The sequence below is a fragment of the Micromesistius poutassou genome, assembly GCF_964030765.1.
Source record: "Micromesistius poutassou genome assembly, chromosome: 8".
Taxonomy (NCBI): domain Eukaryota; kingdom Metazoa; phylum Chordata; class Actinopteri; order Gadiformes; family Gadidae; genus Micromesistius; species Micromesistius poutassou.
Window position 1 is genome coordinate 15,746,609 of NC_140278.1, and position 24,086 is coordinate 15,770,694.

A 24,086-nucleotide genomic window follows, 5' to 3' on the forward strand; every position below is an offset into this window, starting at 1 on the left:
CCATAGCATCCGCCTTGCTACCCAAGTATCCTAATGAAACACCCAATGGCCTACGTTACCCCTTCTCTATCAACAACTTTATTTTGAAGTGGCTCAATAAAGTCTATGAAGTGTGTCGCTACAAGTAAGCTGCAGCCTCATATTTCAATTTAAGTGCTCATTAAATTCCAGTTCAGACATCAACATTTTACAGAAACCAACAGCTGACACTAATAAAAACCAAAGTGATGTTGATGGAGGATTGTCTCCACATTTTACTGCAGTCAGGTGTAAAACTGAAATCCACTTAGCCTTGTTTTTCTTCCCTACCCAAAATGACATGCTGGGTTAGTCCGTTGTCGATTAAACACTTACTCGCACATAAGCCCATGAAGAAAGGAACTACCCCACATGATCTGGTAGTAGTGGCAGTAGAAGTAGTAGTAGCCCAACGGACTACCATAAATTTTTCTGCATTTATTTCCAGGGTCATCCACCAAGAGAGTCTTGATCAGGCATACTTAAATCTGTTAATGAGGATACCATTCTCCTTTTAACGAAAACATATTCTTCATGTGGTGTATGAGTTTGTTAAATCATGGATGTAAGCATTAATGCATTCCACAGGCAGCGTATCAAATGTCAAATGTCATGTGCTTCACCAACATGGTATGGGGTTCATGGTATTGGTGCCGGACAAAATGTAAAATGACTCATCCGCCCCAAGCAGAAGTTGAAAAGCTTTTTGAGGTCTCTTTACTTTCTCTCCTTCGCAACAACAGCGTCAACATCAACAACAACGACAGCGAGATGGTGGTGGTGAAGGTCCTCCATTTACCTGCTGATTATCCCTTTAATCTGGGAGTCTTTCTCGTGCTGCTGCTGCCTGAGCCGACGCTCGCTGTCGTCCAGCCGGTTCTGGTACTGCAGGAGGATCTGACTGGTCTGCTGTTCCTGGCTCAGCAGCCTCCTCTCATACTCCTCCAGCTTCTTGTGGGACATCACCAGGCGCTCCTTCAGCGAGTGGATCTCATCCTCGTACTCCTTCACCTGGAGCAGAGGAGAGGCACCAGGGGAGGTGAGGAGGAGAACACACTGAGGGAACCAGAAAAGACCCAAATTTCGCCAACATTTGGGACTTATTGGGCTTAATTGTGAGAGTATAAACGTTTACGGACCAATTTTCTGGTGATTTTATTTGTGTCCTAACTTAAAATGACTTCATTATGACGACTGCAGTGGAAATATATTAATCCTTCACTGAAGTATTCATTTACCCTTTAAACCTCTGATTCACCCAATCCAAGATAATATATCTAACATAAGGGCTGTATTGTTATTTACTATTTAGTCAGTTGACAGACGTATCTATCCAACGCCACTGGCAGTATTTTCAGATTCAGGTCCTGGTGTTATGCACCTTGTGCAGCAAACCCAGTTGCTTTGGGCTGGGAGACAAACAACCTAGCCATTATACCATGTTGCCCACCGCAGAGCTTTAAAGGCCCGAAACTCCATTATCCCCTGTAACAATGTCCATGCCACATAGATGGCTGCCACGCCCCACCTTGGTGGCTTTTCTGGGCTCATCCAGACCAAGGACACAGGGTGGTGGTGTTGAAAACCGGTTTATTGTAGAGGTTGAGTATAATGATACAAACAGATGGTGCTCCATGCTGCCAATGGCGCAGATCTCCCAGAGTGTGTGTGGTGATGGCTGGTTTAACCTGTGCACATTGATTGCTCAATGTACAGATGTGCAGCCTCACCCGGCCCCAGAGACCAATTTGTCCAACTCCTTCCAGGTGAGATTTCTTAAACCAGCCATCCTCCACACACACTTCACACCCCCTTTTACTAGTGATGAGGTACCAATTGAGCCGACATCTTGACCTTGTGTTACCTATTGAAATTATTATTTTTTTTTGTACCCACTTACAATTTCAAACGCAGCATGACCAACCACCTGCTCCGTCATAGGCCCAGGAACATCAACACCTACCCTCTCCATGCGGGACTCGTCCATGCTCTTCGAGTACTCCTTCAGCTTGAAGTCCTCGCGGTCGGACCGGGCGCTCAGCGGGATGTCCGCCGAGAGGTGAGGCATGTTGGACACCCAGGCCACCGTCCGCTCGTTGGCCGGGGTGGGGGGGTTGAGGCTGGAGGGAGTCTGGGAACCCTGAATGCAATGATCAAGAAGATCAGAAGTCGGTTATATTGAGCCAAAAGCCTTGGTGGGTTTGGGGAGAGGGGAAAGGGGTGGTTCATTCATTGGGGCCGTACAGCTCAATTCATCTATTTGTTTCTGGCCCACACTTTGGTAATCCTGACAAGCTTCAGAACAATGAGCCACCAACTCATATCTAATAAAAGAATCCCGCCTGACACCCTGACGGCTGGCACACTTCAAAGGCTCTCGGAGATGCGGATCAGCCGGTAACACAGGCGGTAACAGAGGAGGGGAGGATCAGCCAGAGGAAGAGGGGTACATAATGTGGTCTGCATTGAAACCGACGGTACCTGTTTGCTCATGGTGGGCTTCAGCAGGTGCTGTTGCTGGGGTTGCTGTTGCTGTGGCGACTGCTGATTGCTCTGATTGGTGGTTCCCTGCGGACTCTGGTTCTCCCGGACAGAGCTCTGTTGGTGGGGGAGGCCCGGGGGGGTGCCCTTGACAGACAGCTGCCTGGGGCCCTGCTGCCTGCCGGCATAGCCTGACTCGGGGGACTGGAGGAGGTTTCCGCTCTGGGGCCGCGTCTTGGCCGGCGCCACAGGGTTGGCCGCCGTGCTGACGGACAGCTGATGCGAGGTCTGCGATTTGACGCGCTGGGCGGGAGGCGGGGCGATGGAACTCTGGCGCACTGGCTGGACTGTGGAAGGGGGTGTGGCCAGGGAGGAGTGGGAGGTCCCCGTCTGGGACGCCATGCCCATCATGTGTTGCGGTGGGATGTTATCCTTAAAGACACAGACACATTTAAATGACCTTTCATTGTGCAAAGGTGGAATGCTGTCCCTTTTATCAGCAGTAAAAGAGAGAGTGATGGCACAAACCTTCTTTCACAGTTTCGCCACGGAAACCTTAAAATCTGCCTCACCACGTACCTGCATGTGCATGGAGAGCTGCCTGCGTCCCTGGTCCGCACGGGTGTAGTCGTCGCTGTAGCTGTGGGAGTGGATGATGCTGGGCTGGTTCAGGTGGCCGTCCCGGGTCCTGAGGGTGGACAGGTCCTCGCTTCGGGAGAACCCTCCGTGGGCGAACTGGGGCACGTAGGACTGGTGGGAGGGCTCCGGGTCGGGGGCCAGGAGCAGGGGCGGCGGGGGCTGGGCCCGGCTGTGCTGGTGGTGGAGCTGCTGCTGCTGCTGCTGCTGCTGCTGCTGGGGTCCGTCCGCGGTGGCCAGGTGGAAGAGGGGGTTCTGGAAGGAAAGCGGGTAGCGCATGGCGGCGGCCTGCTGTTGCTGCTGCTGGGACAGCGAGTCGGTGGTGGCGCCCATCTGGCTCAGCCGGAGGCCGCCAGACATGCTGGAGCCCCCAGAGCCGGCCGACAGACGCCCGCCGGCCCGGAGCTGGCTGCTGAGGCCCGAGCCCAGGCCGCCACCGCCCCCGCTGCTCAGCCCGCCGAAGCTGCCCATGCCGCCGCCGATGGAGGCCTGAGAGGAGTGTAGCATGTCCACCGAGCGCAGGTTAGACACGCTGTTCATTCGGGGAAATCCTGGAGGTCCATTATAGATACGCTTTTTGATTGACACTGAGCAGCTAAATGATGAGCGTCATGAGCGGTAAGCGGTATATATTTGTAAATAAGTGGCAGCAGCGTGCTGCCGCATCGTTGTCTCCATCAAGGTGACGAGGCCACGGATGACATGGGTGAAGCGTGGTAGGGGTGCGTGTTTTTTTTAGTTACCTAGGTACACCCCGGACACTGGATCGCTTCAAAGTATTTCCCGGGAAATACTTCCTAAAATGGGTTGTATGACAACTTGGGGAGAAAGCAGATCATGATATGACCATGTCATGATAACTTACCGCGATACAGAGTGACTGTATCGTAAAATCAACCTGCAGGAACACTGTAACGCTGTGCCGCGGGCCTCAGGTTATCGCCCCATGTGGTCTATGATCGGGGGAATCGGTGTCCGGTCACGTCCCGAGCTTTCTGCGGTCCCTGCCGTTTGATTTTAGCATCTCAACAGCGAATATGCATTTCGCCATGCATTAACCGACCGCTTGGGCTCAGCGAGAACAAGGCTAACCGACTGGGATGGGATGGCAGACATCCGGCCGATGTACGACATCACGGACAGACTCAGGACAGACACTCACCTTGGGGTCCGGGTCGGTGATGTCAGAGCTGCTGGTGCAGTAGGCGGGGCTGGACCGCGCCAGGGGGGGGCGCGTCACGTAGAAAACATCTTTGGAGTTGGCCCGCTGGAGGTGCTCCCGCTCCTGGAAACTCAACTGGGGGCGCGAGGGCATGACCCCCCCACCGGGGACCCCAGTGGTGGGGGAAGGCAAGCGAGTGATATCTATAGAGCTGGAGACGGCCGCGTGGCAGACACATGACAGAGACGGGCGGGTAAGAGGCCTTCATATGGATGGAGGAACCCAGTCAACGCCAGTCACTCACCAACCATCTACTCACCATCCACTAACCACCAACCATCCACTCACCAACCACTCACCAACCATCCACTCACCAACCACTAACCAACCATCCACTCACCAACCATTAACCAACCATTAACCAACCACCAACCATCCACTCACCAACCACTCACCAACCATCCACTCACCAACCACTAACCAACCATCCACTCACCAACCATTAACCAACCATTAACCAACCACCAACCATCCACTCACCAACCACTCACCAACCATCCACTCACCAACCACTAACCAACCATCCACTCACCAACCACTAACCAACCACTAACCAACCACTCACCAACCACTCACCAACCATCCACTCACCAACCATCCACTCACCATCCACTAACCACCAACCATCCACTCACCAACCATCCACTCACCAACCATCCACTAACCAACCACTCACCAACCACTAACTAACCATCCACTAACCAACCACTCACCAACCACCAACCATCCACTCACCAACCACTCACTCACCAACCATCCACTCACCAACCACTCACCAACCACTCACCAATCATCCACTCACCAACCACTCACCAACCACCAACCATCCACTCATCAACCACTCACCAACCAACCACTCACCAACCACTAACCAACCATCCACTCACCAACCACTAACCAACCATCCACTAACCAACCACTCACCAACCACTCACCAACCACTAACTAACCATCCACTAACCAACCACTCACCAACCACCAACCATCCACTCACCAACCACTCACCAATCATCCACTCACCAACCACTCACCAACCAACCACTCACCAACCACCAACCATCCACTCATCAACCACTCACCAACCAACCACTCACCAACCACTCACCAACCATCCACTCACCAACCAACCACTCACCACTCAACCAACCACTCACCAACCATCCACTCACCAACCACTCACCAACCAACCACTCACCACTCAACCAACCACTCACCAGGCAACCGACTTACCCAAGAACCACCCAACTTACTTGTCGTACCTATTGAGATCCCTCATCATGATATTCTGGAACTCGGAGGAGGGGGCCCTGTTGAAGCTGGGTCTGGAGAGCAGGCGGTCCGACTGCTTCTCCTGCAGGCGGCCGGGCCCCTGGTGGCTGGGTTGCCTCTGGAGGTGGGGGTTACGCAGCGCCATGCTGATGTCGTTCAGGAGACGGGGCAACGGGCCCAGTTTGATGATGGCGTCCTGGAGTCACAGGGAAAAAACACAAAATTAATATTCAAATATTCAACTTCTTGAATTGATAATGTCTGCTCTATTTTATAATTGACTTTGAATGTAAAATTGGACAACGAATATATAAGATACGTATTCTCAAGCCTGAACTGATTCTGTGTCACTTGCTTCGGTCATTAACAGTGCAAGGGTCCACCAAACTATACATATTCATTTTAATATGTAATGTAAACATAAACATGCAATGAGGCACAATAGGTGTGGTACGGATTAAATCACATTCGCTTATCCCGTTTTACTTGGAAAAACGGGATTTTTTCCAAAAAATATTCAGTTCTGACTTTTGACCCCGACCCTAATCAGTGGGAAAACATGAGGCGTACATAATAAACACAATGCATAAGTGGCCATTGCGGCTAGCAAAAGGCGAGTAGGAAGCGGTATATACAAACGCGGGGATCATTCACCGTTGTCCCGCTAACCTTGCTGAGCTGGGCCATGACCTCCCAGAGCAGGCTGTGGAGGATGGACAGCTCCCTGCCCAGGTCGATGTAGCCCTCGAAGCTGCCCGCGTTGCTCACGCTGTCCAGGTTGGAGATCTCGTACTGGAACTGCTGCATGGAGCCCCACTCCATCTCCAGGAACTCATTCATGAAGCACATGTACTCCTCTTTAGTGCCGAATCTGGAGCCAATGAGGAAGTGGGAGGAGGAGGAGGAGGGGGAGGAGGATATTGGAGGAGGAGGAGGAGAAGCAATGGGAAGATGAAGGAAGAGAAGAAACCAGAATCAGAGAAAGAAGGGATGAAAATGAGGAAAGCAAGGGAAAGATTAAGTAAAGACAATATAAACATAAGCTGAATGCAAAAATACGATATATTAATGAATAAAGTATTTGCACGGCATCCTTTTAACTAATTTATCTCTGATAGCTTAAGTTAAAAAGAAAAGCAGTAGGTATAAAGAAAGTAAATATAATCTGTCCTACAATAAATTAGCTACACGCATGAAGACCAATAAAAATATAACAACAAAGTTATTCAAAGGTACAAGCAAAAATCACCAAATCCCAAAGCATCCAACTGAAAGCAGCAGCAGAACACTAAAGCCTGTGTGGAAGGGCACTGACTTGGAGAAGTTGGCCAGGTTCTGCACCACCTTGGCTATGAGGGTGAGGGTGCGGGAGGTCTGCTCGTCGGGGTACTCCTGTGTCAGGTTGAAGAGCGATGGGGACATCACGGCGGGACACAGGAAGCGCAGGAAGAGCGAGCCACTGATGAGGCGGTCGGCGATGTCCTCTCGGCCCCGCTCAGCACAGCGTACCCTCCACGATGCAAACACCTCCTTCAGCTCCCGGGGGAACACGCTGGGGAGGAACCGGGGGGGAGGAACGTTACAGGAGAACCGTGAGGAGGAACGTTAGGAGAACCGTGAGGAGGAACGTTAGGAGAACCGTGAGGAGGAACGTTAGGAGAACCGTGAGGAGGAACGTTACAGGAGAACCGTGAGGAGGAACAATGACGAGGAACGTTAGAACCATGACGAGGAACCGTGAGGAGGAACCTAAGATGATTGTGAATGCACATGGCAGTACACACAAGATACATCCCCTATGGGTATGTCGGTTGTCCTACTTTCACATGGCCAGGTTCAGGCTCGGAGGGACACACTACTCACCAATGGGAGTTGATGATCTTGCACAGCGCCAGCTCGCAGCACATGCGTAGGTTAGCTTGGTGGTCGGGGAGCACAGAGGGTGGGGTTCGCATGGGGTCTACCTCGCAGTTCTCCTCTGACTCGTACAAGGCTCTGATGAACTCGCCTGCAAATACACTACTGTTACAATACTGTTCAAATGCCAATACATTAATGCCGCTTTTCCACCGACAGTACCAGCTCGACTCGACTCGCCTTTTTTTGCGTTTCCATTGGCAAAAAAAGTACCTAGTACCGGGTACTTTTTTTAGTACTACCTCGGTTGAGGTTCCAAGCGAGCGGAGTAGGTACTTTTGTGTGACGTAAACAGGCTGCTGGCAACTGATTGGCCAGCGGCTGTAAACGGGAATAATCACTCAAAGTTAAGTTGTGTCCGGCGTGGTTGGAGTCCACGGACCCACTCCCGAGGGGGACACTGATCAGCGTTTTTGCCGTGTATGTCGCTCCTTTCCTGGGGCTAGAGTTAGGCTGCACATGGTTGTGTGTGTTCGGCGTGGTTGTGTGTGTCCGGCGTGGCTGGAGTCCACAGACCCGCTCCCGAGGATCAGCGTTTCGCTGTTTCGTTTTAGTGTTGTTCCTTTCCCAGGGCTCGAGTTTCGCCTCCATCAAAGTTACCATATGACAACAATAGACGCGCAGTCATTGTGCTTTTTATTTTATTTTATTTCCCATCATAACCTTTCCCGGGAATCAGGAAATAGTCTTGATCAGATTCAGATTTCCCGGGAATCCCGTCTCCCGGGATTAAAACCAAATGACCACCCGCCCATGTTGGAGAGGTTCTTTTCTACGACCCGCCCACATTGAAGAGGTACTTTTTTAGATGGAAACGCGACGTGCCTGGAACCAAACCGAGTCGAGTCGAGTCGAGTCGAGTCGAGTTGAGTCGAGTCGAGCTGATACTGTCGGTGGAAAAGCGACATAAGAGTACAATACTGGCTGTTACTGCGTTTCCTAGCCAGAGTGCTTGGTTACCTACAGCACTACAGTCAAATACAGGTATGGATCTGATACTTGTGGAATCTTTACTGGGATTCTTATCAAACTGAATATCAAGCAACCTTACATCTTAAAAAGTAGCCTGAAAGAAGAGGCAATTAGGACTAATGTGTAATAATGGTCGTACCTATAGCGTCCTTGAGGTACTTGTGTCCAATCAGCTTGAGGTACTCTTCTATGGCTTTGGTGGCCAGAGTGTTCTCTCTGAAGATAAGGTGTTCTCGGTCCATGAATCTGTCTACCTCACACATCGCCATGTCTGACAGGAAGTCCTGCAGAAAACAAAAACATTCTCACAATTACAATTCCATCTTTCACGTTGAGCATTCCATCATTTAGCAGATGATCCCACAGATACATGCGGATCTGTCATGCACTCTAGCCCCCAACCCACCATGAGTAGGTAGGGGTTTGTTTTCGTGCTCAAAAGTGTCTCAAAATAGACTGAAGACGATGATAATTACATATAATTATACAACCAATCTACCAAATGAATAGGCTTTTTTATAATGTCCCTACATCATGCTTATTGTTGCCTATAAGGTAAATTAAGGTTCCTCATTCACTGACTTTTTTTCACATGGCTACTCTTTACTCTGTCCAGTTGTTGTCCAAACTAGCTTGTGCACCGCATTAGCGTCCTCTGTAGATACCCCGACTGGGATGGCATGCTGTTGATGTGATCGTTCTCAGCCTGACTTGCGAGTCGCTTTAGATGAAAGCAGTAAACAGTGTGAGCCGGTAAACAGCTCCGGACTCCCGACCTACCTTAGCCTTCCCTGTGCTCTGCAGGATGTGAACCAGAGCGCACGCCACCTCCTCTTTGCTCTTGACGCTGAGCACGGGCTCCAGCACGGCGCACAGCGTGCGGTAGTTGTTAGTGACGTACTCGGCAAACTCTTTGTACAGCTCCATGGGTAGGATGCTCATGGTCTGGTAGCGGGACTTGAGGCGGAGCGAAGCGTTGATGATTTTCCCCCCGCCCACGCCCGCTCCCTTGGTGAGGACGCTGGGCTGAATGACCGGGTACCACTGCTCCACAAACTGACGCCCTGTGATGCTGGAGATGGGGATGCTGACCAGGCCCAGGTATGTGCTCTTCTCCTGTGCGTCGGAACATCCCGCCCGCGACGCACAACATTTGACACACAACATAGAACATACAACACACAACGTATTGACACACGACAAACGACGTAGAACATTCAACACACAATATAGGACATTTGACGTGAGACACATGACACACAACACACAACACACAGCATACCATGTACAAAATACAATAGCACAATGATCAATAGTGAATCAACAGCAAATCAAGTTGTTTGGCGCAACATTTAATCCTAGCAAGTTAACTGTCCTTCCTTTCATTGGAGCTAAGAGGAAGGCCCCCCTATTACAAGAAGATTATTATATTAAAAAAAACATGCAGACAGAGAATCAAAGCAATCAATAGTAAAATTAAAACCCTTGTTATTTTGTTATCCCAGTGGACTTGGGTTTCAAGCAGGATTAAGGCAAAGCCTAAAGCACACAGCCATGTGGGGGACACATGCAAAAAATAATGCATCGGATTTTTCCAAAATATGATTCGGTTTCATTTAACGGTCACGCTACAAACAAGACGCAAACTCGGCGCCGCCGCATGTTAGCCCCGGGCTGACGTCGGGGGGGGGGGGGGGGGGGGGGGGTTGGGCTCTGCGTCTAGCTCGTGTCGTGCTGCTCACCTTGCGTCTCTTCTTGTCCGTCTCCTTGTAGAGGTGAAGGCGAAGGTTGCGGACGGCGGGCAGGTTGTTGAACTCAAAGTGCTCTCCCCAGAAGACGGTGTCGGTGCGGGGCTTGCTGGTGGTGCGCGCGTACAGCATGTCGTCCAGGCACAGTTCACAGTAGTAACGCTTCTTGGCTGGAAGCTCGCGGGCCTCGATGATCCACAGTTTGAGCACATTGTCCACTCGCCGACTGTTGTCCTGCGGAGACAGTGGGGGGGGGGGGGGGAGACCCAGGGTGTGAGAGATAGGGTGTGGACGCTGGGGAACATCCAGAAGTCCCCATATGCAGGTCGCTAAGACGTCCGACAGCGACGGGTGGTGTAAAGGCAGATGAAGACAACACAGGAGGAGGAGGACAAAGGTAAACATCACAAACAATGTCACGGGACCACCGTGTTTTCCTGTGTGCGCGTTGACATGCATGTATGTTAACTTGTGAGTGTGTGTTTATTAGTGTGTGTGTGTGTGTGTGTGTGTGTGTGTGTGTGTGTGTGTGTGAGTGTGTGTATGTGAGTGTGTGTGTAGGTGTGTGTGTGTGTGTGTGAATGTTTACTTGTTTGTGTGCGTGTGTGTGTGTGTGTGTGTGTGTGTGTGTGGGTGTATGTCTGTGTGTGTGCTTGTCGGTGTGTGTGTGTGTGTGTGTGTGTGTGTGTGTGTGTGTGTGTGTGTGTGTGTGTGTACTGTATTATTTTACATGTGTGGGCATTCGTGCCAGCCCACACATTAGCGTGTTGAAGTGGTGTGAGAGCGAGGCAGCCAGCAAGCAGCAGCTCGGTTCCTGTGATAAACGAGCGCTTGGAAGCCAGAAAGCCCGGAGGTCCAGTTACACCAGGAGCTCCACTGCGGTAGCGCGGTAACCACGACTACGGGACTCACAACAGCAGCACAGTTGAAAGGCAGGAGGGTCTGTGAGCTAGCAGCTTTGGGAAAATGTCAAAGTCAAACAAATCGGTGACAGAAGGAGGAGGAAGTCGAGGAGCCGCGATAGGGAAGTGGTGGCCTTTAGACCTCCAGACACCGGGGTCCAGAAGCTTTTGCACAAAACTGTTTCTCTGATTTCACAACCCAAATCCACATAAAAGTAGAGATACACAAATCCATGGGAAGCGCGGTGGGAAGCGCTGTGGTGATTGCGGAGAGCGGTGCTTGAGCCAGCAGGTGCTGAGTCACACCAATCGGGCTGAAATGCCACAGCGGCAGCCTCCTCCTCCTCCTCCGCAGCCTGCCTCTCAATCCCTGGCTCCTCAGACAGCTGGCTGAAACACATCCGCCAAGCTTGCAGAACCCTCCAGGAGCCCGTCGAAATAGCACCCAGAACCAATCTGACCAATTCTGAGATCCAAAGTTTTTTTTGCCCAAGTATGCCCAATTTGGAGGCCAAATTGTAGGAGGATTTGGTATTTCGTCCTAAGGAAGAGTTTGATTGGATGGTCCAGAAGTGACAAAACATGTTGTCATTGCATGTTGTCAGCCCGGTGTGGGGCTCAGTTGAGAGGGTGGGAGATGTTAAGTCTATTATTGACAAAGTAACGTCAATCAATGACTCTTTTGGGAAGCAGAAAAAGCGAATCCTTAGTTATTAACATCATGTTGTCTTTGAGATCCTCTGTGAGTTTCTCCTGTCATCTCGCTCTGCTCGCGATATTGAACCAGCAGATTCGGCTCCTCTGCATTCCTCGGGGGTGTGCTAATTAGCACATCAAGATTGCAGGCTGAAAATGCTTTCACTTTCACTTCGGGACGCTGGGACTTCCAGCTGAGCTGTGATCACCACCGTGATCTTCTATCTTGTCCTCCTCCGTACAGGGTCCCTCTCTTCTCCACTCTCCAATCCATCTTTTGATGAGATGGTCAGGAGTGTAGAAGAGGACTACACCAGATCTTAACTTCTTCAATGGTAACTCTACTTTAACCATCCCCCTCCAGGACAAGTATTAGGACTGAACTAAAAGCCTGATGGTTTCATCTAATGCGACCAACAGTGTAGGATAGATGCACGTCAATAAGGAGCAGGTAGGGCTTCTTCAAGCATGCCTACAGGTTGACAGACATTGGGCTTTAAACACAGAATCCTGCAAGCCATAAGCCTAACGCCGAAATCACTCGGCTATCCTGCCCCCAAGTGTTTGTACTAATTATGCTGATCTCAAAACCTGTTGTTTCCTAATCTCTGTAGACACATCTGGCCGGTGCTGCAAAGTGCTTGCTGTTACTGGATGGCTGGGGGGTTGGATGTGGGTTAGCGCTAGATCTCAGACTGGGAGGGAGGGCTCGTTTGGTCCTTCTTTTGGCCAGATCCTTGGTGGAGGTGGTAGATTGAGCCCTGGAACCCTGGGGCCAGAGCATCTGGTGAGTCTCTGAAGACGCCGCTGCAGCCCGGCCCGGCTTTGATAACATGTGGCTCCCCCTGTTGTCTTCCAACACACCCCGTCGCCTCCGCCTCCCCGCGACCTCCTTCCTCCCTTTCTCCATAACAACCCAGGTGACAGGAGGGGGCCGCCCACAAATGTATTTGCTATTCGCTCACACAAAGCAGGGATCATAAGCGTCCGATTATTTCTGACGAACCCCCAGCCCCCAGGCCATTCCGGGTGGTCAAAAGGCTGTTTTTGGGGGATAGATATAAAATCATAAATATGAAATTGGCGTCTGCGTGACCTTGTTTACACCTGGCTTCCTCACGCCAGCTGTTATGGGGTATCTAGTATCTAGAGTTGAAAATAAGTGTTTTAAATACAAGGTTTCTTTTTTGAACGTGGTCGTGATGTCGTCGATACACAGTGGCTGCTTTCAAACACACGGACGGACACGGAACACGCACACGGGCACGCACACGCAATGGGGGTTCACACACAAGAGAGACGGAGACGTGGGCTCCCACCGAGGACAGACAACAACGAGAGACAGGGGGGGTGGAAGGGGAGAGAGAGGGAGACACACACACGGACAAGTGGGTTGTCATCGGTTGCTTTCCCGCTCTGTTCTCTCCCCTCACCTTGTTGGGTTTGACAGCTCTCTGCAGGTTCTCGATCCACTTGTCTCTCTCGGCGGCCGAGCGACAAGCAAAGCACTTGGTCCCCGACGCTGTGGTGACCTGGGGTGTAGCCAATGGCAACATCAACACCACACAGCCATTAGTAACCATGGGGACGGTAAGCTGTTTTTTTTTTTTTTTTTACTGCTCTGAAGAGGGACAAAAAATAAAAGCTGTGTGGATTTTTGTGTTTTCTAGATGTACGAGTCCTTGAGGCGTAGTCCTGTTTCATTTATTATATATTTTTAAATAGAATGTTTGTAAATCACATTTAATATTTTAATACCGACTTCAATAGGCCTTAGTCGCGTAGTCCAGCCTCGCTGTGCTGCCATGGCTGGAGAGGCAGCACAGCGAGGCTGGACTACGCGACTAAGGCCTATTGAAGTTGGTGCGCGGGGGTTCATGGCTAGATCTGCTATTAGCTTGCTGACTGAACTGGGTATTTGTGGACGAAGTCTGAGGCAAGCGGTTAGTGACATGTCCGTGGCAGCAGAACGAGCAAGTGAATGGCTGTGGATAAGGAGAAAACATACTTCCTGGGGTTACCAAGCTAAGGTAAGCCAGATGTGCTAACGTGTGCTATTGTGCTAACGTGTTTGTTTGGTCAGGGTTAGCGGTAGGGCTAGGGGTACGATGCAGGAAAGAGAGTGTTTAGATGCATTAAATGTGGCAATGTGGTGGCAGTATTGAGGGGGGTGAATCCAGGACACTGGTTTCAATGTTAAGCCTTCAGGAGGTGTCGTGGGCCTAACTTAACAAAACATCTGTGAAAGAGGGTGCCCACTTGATAACCCCAATGATATTCTGCTTACTACATACTGCTGTATTTACTGCTGTTAGTTGGGCTAGTTAGTTTAGGATAGGATAGGTACTAGGATAGGTAATTATTTATCGTGTTTTTCACCTTTGGTTGGTAGTTTGGTAGCCAGCGTGCTTGTAAGGTTGGTTTGGACAGGGGCCCCTGAATATGTGTTTTCCTTGGATTTTGGCACAAGGGATTATAACATCTGATCCTGTGTATTAATGAAATTGCTTTTACCACTTGTGTGCATTTGACTTGAATGCAACCTGGTGTGTATGTCCATTACCCATGGCTAATGCTAATGCACAACAGCATTGATGGCCCACAGCGAAGCAGTACTCCTGGCTAGAGCTAACAGCACTAGTGGCCCACCTTGAAGCAGTACTCCTGGCTAGAGCTAACAGCACTAGTGGCCCACCGTGAAGCAGTACTCCTGGCTAGAGCTAACAGCACTAGTGGCCCACCGTGAAGCAGTATTCCTGGCTAGAGCTAACAGCACTAGTGGCCCACCGTGAAGCAGTACTCCTGGCTAGAGCTAACAGCACTAGTGGCCCACCTCGAAGCAGTACTCCTGGCCCAGGATGCTGGAGTGGACGGGCTTGATGATGGCATCTTCGTCCAGGGTGAGGTCTAGTGCCTCGGCCGCGCTGCTGGGGGACAGCAGAGACTCATGGGAGTGGGACTCCTTGAAGCTCTGCATCAGACGGGTCCTGGCCACAGAGAGAGAGAGAGATAGAGAGAGAGAGAGAGAGAGAGAGAGAGAGAGAGAGAGAGAGACAGAGAGAGAGACAGAGAGAGAAAGAGAGAGAGAGATAAAGAGAGAGAGACAGAGGGGGGGAAGAGAGATATAAAGAAATATATAGTGTGTGAGCGATCGATGGATAGATAGATTAATAGATAGATGTTTTAATAAAGAAAATAAGACATTGAGTTTCTTCTCGGTCAAGTACATTATATTAAACATAAATTATACATACACACACCATTCAATTACAACGTAAAACACAAACAACTTACATAACATTCTTTCAAGAAACTATGAGGTAAAATAACTAGCAGTGTAATTCTGCTCAAACCTGGGTTCTGAGCAGCTTCAGTGTGTGAGTATGTGTAAAAGCAGAGAACACAATGTGTCTGTCTTGCTCGCCTACTCTCTCTCCTGTACTCCCACACACTCTCCTGCAGGACACACACACTTGCCTCCAGGACACACTCACATACAGACACACACACCCACGTATAATCACACAGACACACGTGGCCTGCAGAAAACATACACACACATACAGTATAAAAGAACACAAACTCATCGATGAACACACATTTATAAACAAACACACACACATATCAAGTAACCCCCCCCCCCACACACACACATACCCACCCACATTTAAGGACATCAGTAAAAATCAGGGCACATGCATTCAAACACAGATACTACACACACATTGCAAGCATTAAAAACACTCATACACAAAACAGAGCTCTGCAAAGATTGGTAAAATAATGTTGTTCAAAGTAAAAATAGAAACTGCAATAAAATGGAAGAGGGAAAAAGAAGTGAGTGAGATAAATAAAGGACAGAAGAGGCAGAAGAGATACAAGAGGAAGATGAAAGAGATATTGTCCCTACTAAGTCCCTTGTTCCTCCCGAGTCTCCTGCGCTCTCCTCCGTTATGGACAACATTCAAACACAAACACCCTTCATCCACGCTCGCACAGAGAGAGGGGGAGTTGGGGCGAGAGACAGAGAGAGAGAGAGAGAGAGAGAGAGAGAGAGAGAGAGAGAGAGAGAGAGAGAGAGGAAGCGAGGGGGAAGCTGGGGCCAAGGGAGAGAAAGAGAGAGGGAGAGAACTGGAGATAGAGATGTAGAGAGTGTTAGGATGAGAGACACAGAGAGAGATGGGAAGAGGAAGAGAGAGAGCAAGAGAGCGAGGGAGGGGGAGTTGGGATGAGAGACACAGCGAGATGGTAGAGAGGGAGGGGAGATAAAAATAGACCCATAGGAATGAGTCAGAATGAGAGGAAGAAGGAGAAGAGAGAGAGCTAGAGAGAGAGAGAGAGAGAGAGAAAGAGAGATAAGAGTGTGGTGGTGGTCGAGAAAGGATGGGGAAAAAAGGGCTAGTGTTACATGCGTGTTTGTGTCTGTTTATGTGAGTGTATGTATGTGCGTGTGTGTGTGTGTGTTTTTATGTTTGTGTGTGTGTGTGTGTGTGTGTGTGTGTGTGTGCGTGTGGGTGTTATTATGTGAGTGAATGTACGTGTATGCATGTATGTATGTGTGTGTGTGTGTGTGTGTGTGTGTGTGTGTGTGTGTGTGTGTGTGTGTGTGTGTGTGTGTGTGTGTGTGTGTGTGTATAAAGGTAAGGAGGCCTCTCAGAAGAAACCAGGTGTTATGTAAAGGAGATCCTCCCCTGAGGATCCTCAGGGGAGCGAAAGAAGTGAGGACCTGGATTAGAGATAATCCAGAGAGTGCGAGAGAGAGAGATGGGAAAGAGATAGCGAGAGAGAAGGAAAAAGAGATGGAAAAAGTGAGAGAGATTGGGAGAGAGATACTTAGAGAGAGAGAGAGCTATGAAGAGAGATGGGGAATATAGAGCTGTTTGTGACAGACATACAGATAGATAGATAGATAGATAGATAGATAGATAGATAGACTGGAGGTCGCCACCCGGAAGTATCCCAAACCACAAAGAATAATGAAATACTGGATATTCCAAACCAAACATTAATCACGACAGGCCCTCCCTGCAACAATCCGCTGCTGTTTCAGTGATGTTAGTTCAACGTCACAAGCAATAGCAATATTTCACTCAGAAGCCTCCTCTGCAAAATGCATTGAAAGCTCAACAAGCAGGTAAGCATGTAGCTATTCATTGCACCTTAGTACTCCTGGACGGGATTAGTAAAGTAAACTCTTATACTTATGTTTTCTTATCAGTTGATGTTTGTTACACAGGACCATAGACTCAGTTAAAAAGCGGAACTAGCGTGTCTCCCTCGAACAGCTCAAGAAGAACCTTGACCTTGGCTCTGTCTCTGCATCCGCACGCATAATAGAGATCTCCAACCTGCTGGCCATGAATAAACCATGCTTGCACGCCCAGGAGAGAGAGAGTGTGTGGGAGAGGGAGACAGAGAGCAAGGAAAGAGGGCGTGAGTGTGAGTGAGCAATAGAGAGGTAGAGGAAGAGAGAGAGTGGAAAGAGAGAGGGATAGAGAGGGAGAGAGAGAGAGAGAGAGAGAGAGAGAGAGAGAGAAAGTGTACACTGCTGTACACTTTGGCCCTGCTTTCTGATTGGCTCATGAGTTTGATCTTTGTCTGGGTTTTTGATGAAGTCTGAGGTCCGTTGTATCGGTTCGACTGTTGGTTTGCGTTCCTGTCTGGAGCGAGCAGGGCTTTTGACTGGTGTGTGGATCACTCCAACACCCTTTATTGCTGTCTGTTTTTACGACCACGTATACAGTACCAACCCACTTGTGTTTCTAATGAAGTGAGCCTAATTAATGGACGATGAGCTTTAGTTGGGTTTTTAAGTCAGATGCTTTTTTAAAAGCTCCCAAATGCTTCAAGAAATTAAATGCTTCGCCCAGTCGCACATCGCTGAGCAGCAGCTCACAGAACAGTCTCAAAGACGACATGTGGAGGTCTCCTTAACGGAAGAGACTACCACTTAAGACACAAATATACTGGCTGTACATCGCGTCTCCAGGGACGCTGTGATCCAGTAAGGACGATCCCACTGTAGGGGCGTCCTCTCGTTCTAAATCGTTCCCTACAGCATTAAAAACCAACCCCAGCAAGTCCTACCTCATATCCCGTTTAACCTCAAATCCATCATTTAAAGCACAAAGGCGGTCTGCACAGGCATCGTGCTTCACCCAATGGTGGATACTGCTGAGAAGGTAAATGATGTATATTCTAGTACTTTGAAGTAGTGCTTTAAAGAGGGAAATATGAATGCTATCCTATAAAACCACACACACACACACACACACACACACACGCACACACAGACAGACAGACAGACACACACACACACCCAGAGGGACTAACCTGTCCTGGTCAGCGCTGCGGAAGCGGGGGAGGATCATGTGTCTGAAGCTGCTGCTGCGGTCCAGTTTGGGCTGACTCTTGGCCCTCTTGATGGAGCCCTTCAACCTCCTGCTCAGGAAGCTCTGAGAGCGGGGAGGAGGGGGAGGGAGCGAAGGGTGAGAGGGTATGGGGTGAGGGTGAGGGATGGGGCGAGCGGGTAAGGGAGTAACAGGTGGATGGGTGAGGGAGGTGAGGGTGAAAGAGTGGAGGAGTGAGGGTTAGGGAGTGAGGGATGAGGGAAGGAATAGTATTCAAGGGAAAATAAAACAAATAATGAATACAAAAGGAAACAAAAGAATGATGTGGGGATAAACAGAGGAACCCGATAAAATAATGGTGTGGGATGTGAGTAGAGAGGCATTAGTTATCTTCGTGCACCCACGCGATTCCAAAACATGCACTGACATACGACGGCCAGAAGAGGGCATTGACGTGCAGAAAATGGCTCTTGAAAATCCTGTCAGTTGTCCTGCAACTTATTTTGCATGCTTCTATAATTCACAAAATTAACCAATGGGATTGATAATACAGACAATACACATGTATGATAAACAGGCAGTGGATTATAAGTTAAACATTAGACTAGAAAACAACAATCAAATGTCTCCACATCAATAGTGGCGGACTAAACAATGTCAAGATGGATTCAGTTTATGGTCCTGATTTTCCTTCAGATTATCCCCCAACGTTAAGGCAATAGCCTTTTAATGTTTAAATAGATAAACCGGCAGTTAAAACCTACTTACATTTTATTGATTGAGCATTACTCTACTGTTAATTTCCCGCATAACATTAACATGGTAAATATACACTCTGCAGTCTTTAGATACAGACTTCTACAACAGATACATTTATTTCAGGGTAAGTCTCAGTTTGGATATTTACTGTTGTCCCCCAAGCACTATTTTAACTAGAGCTTTAAATGTTGCACTTATGAGTCTAAAATACAGTAAAATTAGTGACCATTAGTGACAGTAGAAATAGAAGTATGAGAACAAGTTGTAAGCCAACATTAAGAGTGTTGTAGTGGGCAAGAACAGGTTAGTGGTTAGTAGGCTGCTCAACTCCTGTATGAGAGGTACTCTGTTCTAACCCCAATGTCAACACACCTAACTGCCCCCACCTGCTCCTTAACGACACTGTAAGTCGTTTGGGATAAAAAGTGTCTGCTGAATGAATAGTAGCAGTAATGAGTAATCAATTGAAACAACTGAAAACCCAGCAAGATATCAATAGAAGATCATCACCTCCTCAGGGCAAAGTGGTGTCATTAGCTCATTTACCAGATGCTTTCATCCACGGTGCATTCCGATACGCGTCATTAAGGAGCAGGGCTGAGGGCATCTGGCCCTAGGATGTCTACAGGTAAGGCTACAGACTTGAGGGATCAGGCCCTGGTACCTTTCAACTGGGAGTGGAACAAACCCCTAGCCACCACAGTACAATACCTCCAAACAGTAAACAGCAATCATATCAAACCAAAAAATGTAGATGACAAACTAAGATCAACTTAGATAAATACAGATCAACCAATGTTGATAGTTTGAGAAGGACCGGAGTAAATTCACAGCAGGAACGACAGGTAGTCTGTCTAGAGGGCGGGGCTAAAGACTCCATCTGCTGCTCCCATGCTAATGATCCGCATGAGTGACTCGGACTCCATTAGCCATCCTGTCTGTCAGGCCTGCAGCGCCGAGGCCAGAGGAACGGCATCGGAGTGCAGCAGAGTAGTTTGTTTCAATGTTTTTATTTTTCAATGTACCACATACCTCAAAGGGGGGCAGCGGGGCGATATACGGTCCCGCCATGGGCATCGAACCGGCGACCCTCCAGTCTCCGCCCCAGTGTGAGCAGACGGGGGGGGAGGGCGAGCGAGGGGAGCGAGGGGAGCGAGGGGAGGCGGTGGTGGCGGGGGAGCGGGGGAGGGGGAGGGAGAGGGAGAGGGAGAGGGAGAGGGAGGGCACGAGGGGGAGCGAGCGGGGTAAAGGAGGGGTGGACGGTGCCTTCTTGGAGCCCGGGCGTCCCCCGGGTCGCTGTGGAGTCGGGGGAGGGGGCTTCGGCGGGTGGGGGAGCGGGGTGGGGAAGAGGAGCGAGGGGGAGGAGGCCACGGCCAAGGCCAGGGAGAGGGAGGGGGAGGAGGAGGTGAAGGGGTGGCGGGGCGTGGCGCTGTGGCGCCGGAACCCGGGGAGGTGGAGGTCGCCGGGGGGGAGGGAGAGGGAGAGGGAGGCGGGCAGGGTGCGGGGACGCGAGCAGGAGGGGGGGGTACTCACGGATTGTCGGAAGGGTTGAGGGGGGGCGGTGGGAGGGATCTCCATGCTGGGCTGCTTCCCTGTGGCGATGCTCTTCCGCCGGGCGCGGTGATCTGGGAGGGATCAGTTAGACCAATTAGACCAGTAAAAACAGTATTCTGCTAGCGCCGAAAACCCGCAATCAACATTGTAGAATGATCAGAAACCAGTAACCTGTTACCAAAAACCAGTTGGATTGGAAGTTCTGTAGATGTGCTTTAGAAGAAAGATTACACCACACACAATTAAACACCCCTTTTCTACCGGTCGATCGGTGCTGTCTTCCCTCACACCCTCCACTTCCCTGTCTCCTCCTTTCTATTTGTCTGGGTCCAGATGGAGGTTTCGTATACCCACAGCTCCAAGCCCAACCTCACTGGGTAAGCAAATGACCACTAGTAACCAGTCACCAAATAAGTCAATTTTTCATAAGAACCCAGAAAAGAGTGTTTTAGTTCATCATAGCATGGTGCAAAGAAACTGTATCTGTGGTTATTCTGGATAAAAACACAACCATACAGCAAAATCCAGAGCAAACCGAAGAAAGAAGCAGAAACACTTTTTGAGTAGCCAACTAGTAGATTCTACAATCTTGTAAATAACCCTTTCCCGAATGCTACGAGAATAGGTCATGTCGACTTGCTGTTGTTCAGTCAATTCCATCATGCCAGAGAACACAGAGACCCCAACCAGAGAACAAATCCACAAATTGGCCACAAACTGGCTGACACCAAAGAGTACTTTATTACAAATGTTGGAACACGCCCAAATGGGAGAGCATGTTCCAGGCAGCACTAACCAAACCCGGGGTACATTCAGGCAGTGGACTCTACAACTGTATTTTCACAATTCAGACTTGTGAGTATACATCAAAAGGCTGAGAGACTGGTAGAGTGAGAGGCTGGTAGAGTGAGAGACTGGTAGAGTGAGAGGCTGGTAGAGTGAGAGGCTGGTGGAGTGAGAGACTGGTGGAGTGAGAGACTGGTAGAGTGAGACGCTGGTGGAGTGAGAGACTGGTGGAGTGAGAGACTGGCGGAGTGAGAGGCTGGTAGAGTGAGACACTGGTGGAGTGATAGACTGGTAGAGTGAGAGACTGGTGGAGTGAGAGGCTGGTAGAGTGAGAGACTGGTGGAGTGAGAGACTGGTGGAGTGAGAGACTGGTGGAGTGAGAGACTGGTGGAGTGAGAGACTGGTAAAGTCGAGGCTGGTAGAGTGAGAGGCTGGTGGAGTGAGACGCTGGTGGAGTGAGAGACTGGTGAAGTAGAGGCTGGTAGAGTGAGAGACTGGTGGAGTGAGAAGCTGGCAGAGTGAGAGACTGATGGAGCGAGGTACAGGTAGTGTGCCACAGAGACACTTGTCAAATAAATAAACCTTGGTGGACATTACAGGCCAACTGGCAGCAACTTTAATCCAAGAGCTCACCTGGACAAAATGGAGCAGGAGGGAAAGGAGAGACAGCAGGGAGATGATGGAGTTTAAAGGTTAGGAAAGCTGAATTAAGAGGTCGCATCTACCCTGTCGACCCCAATCCAAGTCCTCACCCCCACCTGCCTCCCATCCAAACCCCCCAACCCCCCCCCCCCCCCCCCCCCCCGACATCCTGCCTGCCACTGACATGGGAGAGGAGAACCAGGAGAATGGTTGAGCTGCCAGGGCAGCAGACAGGCAGAACATGCAGGCAGACAGGAGAGGAGGGTGTGCCAGAGGGACATATTCCAGAGAAGAAGAAGAGAGAGATTTAATTTAACACACCAGTACGTACTTGACTCCTGTCTGCCAAGTCGGTGGCCCAGTGAGGAGGATGGGTGACAGAGAAGTAGGATCAGGAAGGGAGTAGGGGAGTGTAGTCGGTAGGGAGTTTGACTCCCCTTTGTGGAAAGGTACCGAGTCCGTCCCCACTGCCTATAGCCACCCTGTAGCCTGCGGACCTTGGGGATCAAACCCAGAACCTTTTCGGCAGGCAGTCACAGACCCTAGCAGCAGCTACGTTATCCTCTTTAACTGAAAGATCAAGAACTATACCTTGATTGCAGTCTTAAGCTTCCAACCCCTTTGCTCTATAATGTTAAGCCAGACAACTGTCAAAAACATCACATGTTAATAACATGCAGTCAGATGGTCAACAATGCATCGTGATGTGTTCTGTCGCCTGGTGCCTGTGTTATTGTGTGTTACACTCTGTAATCATGCCAGTTAATAACCGCCTGTCCTGAACTCCAAGGCCGACATTGACACCTCCAGACCTCCTACCCAAGACGCTTCCAAAGAGAGGGGCGTTAAAATATTTACACACACACACACACACACACACACACACACACACACGTGTATATATATATATATATATATATATATATATAAATATATTAAGTCCATCTTTTCAAGTGGAGAGCGCGACCCCTGATGACCATATAGCCTGCATCACCCTAGATAACCATAGAGCAGTTCCATAGATGAGAACAAATGAATTATTAAAGGGTCTGGATTGGGAATAGATTGGGATCTGTCTTTTAAAGGTTCCCCTGCCTTTAAGAGTCCAACAGGAAAGTTCAGGAATCATTCTGAGTCGATGCGCTTGGACTTCCTCTCATTCACCCATACACCCCCTCACCCTCTCACTCCTCCCTCTTCCCCATCAGTCCCGCACTTATTCCTCACTTCATCGTTGAACTTTGTTCACTCTCTCAATCCCTCAACTCCCCCTTAACCCTCTCACTCACTCAGCCATCTCATCCTCTCACTCTCAACAATATCCCTACCCCCTCTCCCTCCTCCCTTCATCATCTCATCCCCTCAAATATCCTTCACACCCTTCTCAGACTAGAAGCTGAAGACATCTTCCAAACCTTTTTGGGGCTAGGGAATACCACAATGACAAAAATGTCATAACAATTACTACCAAGATATTTTATTTACTCACATGGGCACAGTTCAATCAATAGTAAAGCAAATAGTAAATAGTAGCAATAACACAAGTAACCTATGTTCAGACCAGAGGTAACAGACTAGTATACCTACTAGATGCTTACAGACTAGAGGTCACAGACGAGGCCACAGACTAGAAGCGTACATACTAGAGGTCACAGACTAGAGGCCATAGACTAGAGGCTTACAGATTAGAGGCTTACAGACTAGAGGCCACAGACTAGAGGCCACAGACTAGCGGCCTGCTCTGTGCATCATCATTGATTTACAGAGAGAGGACAGCCATTACACAGAGACCCGCATGGACCAGCCTCACATCTCAAAACTACAGATGGTCCAAATCGTGTCTCTCTGTCAATCCGTATCTCTCCCTCTCTCTCTCTCTCTCTCTCTGTCATTCTGTGTCTCTCTGTCACTCTGTCTTGTTACATCTGTGATGGCTGTGGTCATTATCTGTGGCAAAGTTAAAAATATCTGCATGTGATGTTGTTGTCTTTGTTGATTCCCTCTTGGACATCTAATCCAAACAGTACGCTCTCTCTCTCTCTCTCTCTCTCTCTCTCTCTCTCTCTCTCTCTCTCTCTCTCTCTCTCTCTCTCTCTCTCTCTCTCTCTCTCTCTCTCTCTCTCTCTCTCTCTCT

At 49.5% G+C, this 24,086-nt stretch overlaps 1 protein-coding gene across 2 annotated transcripts in view; it reads right to left on the reverse strand.

Moving 5' to 3' along the window:
* Nucleotides 1-546: 546 nt before the first annotated feature.
* The window catches only part of syngap1b (synaptic Ras GTPase activating protein 1b), a gene marked incomplete at its 5' end in the record, with an annotated part of 107,730 nt that continues 84,190 nt past the window's right edge, over nt 547-24,086 (reverse strand). Inside the window, 16 exons of one of the 2 annotated variants that reach the window (XM_084471757.1) lie at nt 547-1,029; nt 1,982-2,158; nt 2,500-2,931; nt 3,079-3,686; nt 4,294-4,508; nt 5,617-5,822; nt 6,266-6,497; nt 6,942-7,178; nt 7,490-7,634; nt 8,655-8,799; nt 9,296-9,631; nt 10,258-10,497; nt 13,295-13,393; nt 14,695-14,848; nt 18,195-18,316; nt 20,504-20,595. In XM_084471757.1, the coding sequence (XP_084327883.1) occupies nt 814-1,029; nt 1,982-2,158; nt 2,500-2,931; nt 3,079-3,686; nt 4,294-4,508; nt 5,617-5,822; nt 6,266-6,497; nt 6,942-7,178; nt 7,490-7,634; nt 8,655-8,799; nt 9,296-9,631; nt 10,258-10,497; nt 13,295-13,393; nt 14,695-14,848; nt 18,195-18,316; nt 20,504-20,595 (3,656 nt within the window). In that variant the 3' untranslated portion in view covers nt 547-813. Of the gene's footprint in view, nt 1,030-1,981; nt 2,159-2,499; nt 2,932-3,078; nt 3,687-4,293; nt 4,509-5,616; nt 5,823-6,265; nt 6,498-6,941; nt 7,179-7,489; nt 7,635-8,654; nt 8,800-9,295; nt 9,632-10,257; nt 10,498-13,294; nt 13,394-14,694; nt 14,849-18,194; nt 18,317-20,002; nt 20,596-24,086 lie in introns of both variants that reach the window. The other variant, XM_084471756.1, reaches the window with a different exon arrangement.